At 38.9% G+C, this 6,445-nt stretch overlaps 1 protein-coding gene across 1 annotated transcript in view; it reads left to right on the forward strand.

Annotated features, from left to right (window-relative positions):
• Window positions 1-6,445, forward strand: part of LOC107698852 (roundabout, axon guidance receptor, homolog 2 (Drosophila)) — a gene marked incomplete at its 5' end in the record, with an annotated part of 76,473 nt that overhangs the window by 22,124 nt on the left and 47,904 nt on the right. Inside the window, 4 exons of the mRNA XM_016499981.1 lie at window positions 1,065-1,146; window positions 2,187-2,352; window positions 2,703-2,869; window positions 3,430-3,551. Of these exons, the coding sequence (XP_016355467.1) occupies window positions 1,065-1,146; window positions 2,187-2,352; window positions 2,703-2,869; window positions 3,430-3,551 (537 nt within the window). The remainder of the gene's footprint in view (window positions 1-1,064; window positions 1,147-2,186; window positions 2,353-2,702; window positions 2,870-3,429; window positions 3,552-6,445) is intronic.

Consider the following 6,445-nt stretch of genomic DNA (forward strand, 5'->3'; position numbering starts at 1 on the left):
TGTTATGAGAGTATGAATTTGGAATGCACCCAGATGAAAAATGTAATACAAATAAATAAATAAATATTTACAATAATAATAATATATATTTTTTTACTTTATTTATTTATTGAACAAATTTGGCATAGAAAAAAAATATCCTGTTTGACTTTATTTGAAAGAAAAAAAAAAGAACATTATCTTTCAATACTGACCAAATTGGACCAGTTTTTATATTAGCCAACACTGATATAGCTACCAATATATCCCTAATATGAATGCCCAGATGTGTATCAGTCATTGTGTATTTCTAAGGTCATATGTGTGCGTTTGTGTGACTACCAGTTGTCAGAAACGTCTTCATCTAATTGTGATGTATAAGCTTAGCAGAATTCAATCAGATATCGGTAAAACATAACAGAGACGGGCAGAGGGAATCATATTGCATTACGGGATGAATGGGAAATATTGATTTTGGTAAATTGTTTGATACTATCACTTAGGGATATGACAGCTCTCCCAAGAATCATTTACGGAAGCCTGGACGGGCTCCAGCTGCACACACATTTGCACACGCGCACACAAACAAACACACTTTTAGGACCATATTGAATTTAAAGTCCCCAAGCCCTCCCCGTCAGCTCGGGATGGAATAGCCATTATGCCTGACAGTGCTGCCCACCTCTGACATTTTATCTAATAAATGGAGGCGAGGCACCCTGATGAAAGGCAACAAACAACAAGGAGATCGTCCCGGAAAGTAGAGAGGGGGGAACATACGCCAGCTGTCAACGGTCCAGAGGGTTTCAGCGACTACCCCTTTAAATGAATTAGCCTAACTCTTGTTGCGGTTAGTGGGTGGGTTTGTAAATTTGCAAGCAAGGATAAAAGCTGGCTGAAGGGTGCGGAAAATAGAATATATCTGCCATATTAGTGTCAGCGCTTTAGCTGAACTGGACGTGCCCGAGGTTACATCTCTCAGATCGAAAGCTTGTACTTACCATGAGTCGATTTGATTAGCCGTTTAGTGAATTCACAGTGCTTGAAGATATAAAGATCAATGCATGCTTTTTTCTGTTTTTCAGCTCTCTGATTCTGGTATCTATACTTGTGTGGCAGCAAGTTCTAGTGGGGAAACATCTTGGAGTGCTTTCTTGGAAGTCAAAGGTACTTATGTGCATCTTTACAAAAGACACTCTTAAAAATAAAGGTTTTAAAAGGGGGGTTTTGCAGGAATGCCTTAGAAGAACCATTTTGAGGTCCCCAAAGGACCTTTGAGTGAACAGTTCTTAAAAGAATCATTTTTGTTTTCCTAGTGTGAAAAATATTTGAATAATCTGAAGAACATTTGCCCAGTGTAAAAAAAAAAACGTTTGTGCTATGAAATGTTTCCATGGATGTTAAAGGTTCTTCATGGAACCATTGATGCCAATAAAGAACCTTCATGTTCAAAAAGTTTTTGTAGTAATGCCATAGAAGAACCATTTTGGCATCCCCAAAGAACTTTTTTAGTGAACAGTTTATAAAAGAACCCCCTGAAGAACCTGTTTCCACTTTGAAGAACCTTTTGTGCAATGAGAAGATTCCATAGATGTTAAAGGGGTCATATGATGCTGCTAAAAAGAACAGTATTTTGTGTATTTGGTGTAATGAAATGTGTTTATGCGGTTTAAGGTTCAAAAAACACATTATTTTCCACATACTGTAGATTATTGTTTCTCCTCTATGCCCCGCCTTTCTGAAACGTGTCGATTTTTACAAAGCTCATCGGTCTGAAAAAGTGAGGTGTGCTGTGATTGGCCAGCTATCCAGTGCGTTGTGATTGGCCGAATACCTCAAGCGTGAGACGGAAATGTCACGCCCCTTGCCATGTCAGGCCAGAGCGATGATTCAAAAACATGAAAACCCATTATAAACGAGGCATTCGTTGCATCCATTGGGGACATAATTATGGATTATAATGACTTATACTGTATATCTTATGAGCGTCCGGAGGGCTTGCGGCAACCACATGTGACGACCCCGGGCTGGACTCCGCTTCGAAAGATAAAGGAAAAATTTAAATCGCATCATATGACCCCTTTAAAGATTCTTCATGGAACCATAGACAAGAACCTTTATTTTTAAAAGTGGATGTGTTTTTAAGTAATGTTATTCTTCCAGAAACAGTTCCAGAACTTCTCAATTTTCTTTTTTTTTCTCTTTAGAGTCTGGAAGTCTTGTTGTAGTTAAAGACCGGGATGAGAACGAGCTCCCAGGTCCTCCTTCCAAACCTCAGGTCACAGACGTCACTAAAAACAGCGTGTCATTGTCCTGGCAGCCTGGCCTTCCTGGAGCGTCACCCATCTCATCATATGTTATTGAGGCTTTCAGGTGTGAATTTTGTAGTAGTTTAGTTTATTTAGCCTTTAAGTTCCTTTTCTGAAGTTGTACCTTAAATTTGTTAATTTTCCTGTCAAGTACTCAGTCAGAAAGTTTAAACAAAGTAGATGCTATTTTTCATTTTAGACCAGTGAGGATTTGAGATGTCCAGTCTGTTTAATATATTGTACATTCAGATGACAAAACATTGGATATACGTCTTTATACACATTTCTAACATACAAAATCCTAGAAAAATATGTGTTGTGACATAGAACCTCAAGCATATATGGCATCCACTCTGACTAAAGTGTATGAAGACATTTCAAACTCTGACATCACTCTGCCTCATTTGCATGCAGCCAATCGGTGAGCAACAGCTGGCAGACTGTGGCCGATCATGTCAAGACCACCCAGTACACCATTAAGGGTCTTCGCCCCAACACCATCTACCTGTTCATGGTGCGAGCAGTCAACGTCCAAGGCCTGAGTGACCCGAGCCCCATGTCCGAACCCGTCCGCACTCAAGGTATTTGATAGAGATTAGAATCACTCTAGCTGTAATTGTGTATAAAGTTCCTTTTGGTAAGAAACCCATATGAACGGTGCCCGTGTCAAAGACTTCCAATTAAATTCTAGCTGTTGCTCACAGAGGACGAGATCTAGTCTAGATACCACATGGTCTAACGGTCCCATACGCTCATTAGTTCCAGAGACGGAGTATAGCGTAGAACAAACATCATCTACTTTTGGAGTGTAGAATTGAGTTAGTGGTCTGGCTGGTACCTTAATGATCATTACGAGGAGAAAAAAGGACCAACTTCGAGTGGAAAAAGATTCGATTAAGGTGCCATGGAGTCCTCCGTTTGTTCATTAGGGGTGACTGATTCTGAGACCTTGGGCGGATGCAACCTCACAGGTTGGGTTGAAGCTGTGCTGTCTGCGGCTGGAGTCAGTGAAAACGACTCCTCATTGCTCTTTTAGGGGATTAAATTGTATTTAAGGGATTATGTTGTACCAGCCAGTAATTTAGCATTGTCAGAGCACTATAAGAGGTAATGGCATTGGCCTCTGTCTCTCTATTTACAGATATAAGTCCTCCAGCTCAGGGAGTGGATCACAGACACGTGCAGAAGGAGTTGGGTGAGGTTATTGTGCGGCTACACAACCCTGTGGTCCTCAGCCCCACCACCATACAGGTCACATGGACGGTAAGGCTCTCTGTGATTCGACAAAGCTAAAGATTTAGCATGTTAACTGTGTTTGGAGAGATATTGTAGTCTGTGAATTGTGAGCTAAGGTTGGATAGAAGTTTTGACATATGAACATAACTTGCTATTGGACAGAGGTTATTGTACCGGTACCATGACTGGACTGAGGTTTTAGCATGTGAACTGTGATTGGACCAAGGTTCAGCCAGATATGAAAATCTTGTCATCATTTATTCAACCTCATGTTGTTCCAAACTGCTCTTTATTATGTAGACCACAAAAGATGATATTTTGAGGAATGTTTTTGTGTATACAATGGTCCTAAACATCATTGGACCCCATTGACTTTCGTTATATGGACATAAATGTACTGAACTGAACTGAACTGAACTGAACTGAACTGAACTTAACTTTTCAACTTAATCTATATATCTATCTATCTATCTATCCATGCATCCATCCATCCATCCCCTTTTTTGAGGGGGTGTGTTCCACAGAATAATGACATTGTCATTAATGTCATTTCAATGTCATTTTGAAATGTTAAAAAGGACATGAGCTATTTTATAGCATACTATTTTGATTATTTTGGCATTATCTCTGTACAGAAATATGTTATTTGCCATGGATTATTGGCTCTATGTTATTTAAACATAGACATTATGTACATGTATAATATTTGATATCCAAACAAGTGCATCAGTTCAAAAGTTAACTCTGTTACTCGTCTTGGTTGTTGTTTCTATTTCCCACTGCAGTCTTCCAGCATTGATATAAACACTCTAAAAGTGTTTATTGTTTGTTGAATTGCATTCAAATGGAGATTTTAAAGCTTTGGGTTTGTCACATTAGTTTGTAAGCACCCTCCTGTGGTATATTAATGATTGCCATCAGCAATCATTACAGAGACAAATATAAGCGTCTGTCTGTTCGGCCTAAATGGGGGATAGACTGTTTTAGAAGTATTTTTTCTCATATGAATAATCCATAAATCACCAGCCTACATGGCCCCTGAATACAGCAGCACTCTCGCGGTAAACGTAGGTGGTGTCAAGAAAGCTTTTACGACCCTGAATCATTCAATTAATGAAAGTTAAAAAGCGTAGGATGGATGCCCATTGGGCTGATTTACTCCATGTGTAGGGAGGAAAAGCAGATGTTTAATATCTCACTCAGAAAGCCAGACTGTGCTGTTAGGAAGACATTAATGTGAGTTATGCAGACTCCTTCTCTCTGGAAATACAACTTTTCTTTGCCAAACTAACTAAAGAACGAGGCTTTCAGCGAATGAAGAGTCTTGTTTACCTTTTAGTTGATATGAGATTGCGTTTCTTCTTTGATCTTTGTCGACACGTTCTTTGTTGATTTTTATGTGCACGTATGTGTATACTTGTACATATGTGTTTATTCTTCACAACTGAGCTTTTTTCACAGCATGTTTGTTTCTAGGCGGTTACATCTTGCATGATTGCTGTTATTGACGTTTTATTTACAGTTTATCAAGGTCGTACATATGCATGGCTCATGTAGAGCATTTTTATCAAAGGGATTTGATTGGCTGAACATGTTGTTATACAGTCAAACCAAAATTTATTCGGACACCTTCAACTTTTCTCACATTATATAACAGTTTATTCGCTATAGTTTAGAAACTGGTAATAACATATGACAAGGACCTCAGAGTTAAAGTGTATCAGAACAAATTTATCTTGATAATGTCAGATAACTTTGATAGAAAGGTATGTAATGGATTACAATCAACCAAAAATTATTGAGCTGTTAAATTTAAGTACACAATGAGATAATACCAATTTAGGTCAACTAATTACCAAGCAATGCTTAATTTTGTTCAGTCTGTGGTGTAAAAAGTTAGCATTAGCAATAAACACTTAAGCAAAACATGGTCAGGTCAAAGCGTCTGAATATTTTTTTATCCCAAATTTCACTGGTAGTCCACTGCATGAAGAATTTGTGAGTATAATATGTGACAGTTCACTTTATTTTGCTATCCTCACTTACATTTATAAACTATAGTGTCCTGCACCCACTACTAAAAATATGTATCTAACATTATATCTGGTGTCTGAATAATTTTTGGTTTCACTGTATATAAATACTAGTTAAGGTGAAAAAGAGGAGATATTCCTTGGACTTTCAGACTTTTCCATGATGGTACAAGCTGGTTACTGCTAGTTTAGTGCTGGTCTAGTTGGTGGACCCACATTTCTATAGAAGCCCATCAATCAGCTTTTCTGTGGGATCCTATTATGCTCTTTTACAAAGTCTTGATTTTGTTTTGGGGGTGTACTAGAACATGGAGGTGAAAAAAACAGCGCTTCTTAAAGCAGTCGCACACCGGACGAGAAGCGCAGCGTCTTTAAAATTCGAACACATTATTTTTTATGAGTGTACGCACACCGGCGCCGCCCAGCTACGTCGTGTTGTACTTGTTGTAAGAATTGTTCTAGACGCGGCGCGACGCTACGCTTCTCGTCCGGTGTGCGACCGCCTTTAGACATGCCGAAAACTTGACGCTACAGCAGCTCTTCTTCTTCTTCGTTTTCTCGTCTGATGCACCAAGCATTCTAACCATGACCTCGCCCCTCCTCACCCACCAACCATTCGAATTTCTGTAGGCGGGAATTATTTTAATGATATTCTAATAATGGGCCGCTTTGTGATATCACAAAGCCCGAAAACCAACACTGTAGTCCAAACGAGCTGTTCGTTTTAGTTGCACTCCTTTGGAGTGGACTTTGAGATTTGTAACTTTGTGGATCTTTTTTATGCCACACACTACACACTGACTAAAATTAAAAAGTAAAAAAGCACAATAGGACCCCTTTAAGTTGTTTGACCAAGAAAGTATTGCTGGTTAGTTAAGACACCTAACG

Source organism: Sinocyclocheilus anshuiensis, unplaced genomic scaffold (assembly GCF_001515605.1).
Source record: "Sinocyclocheilus anshuiensis isolate Anshui unplaced genomic scaffold, SAMN03320099.WGS_v1.1 scaffold2168, whole genome shotgun sequence".
Classification (NCBI taxonomy): Eukaryota; Metazoa; Chordata; class Actinopteri; order Cypriniformes; family Cyprinidae; genus Sinocyclocheilus; species Sinocyclocheilus anshuiensis.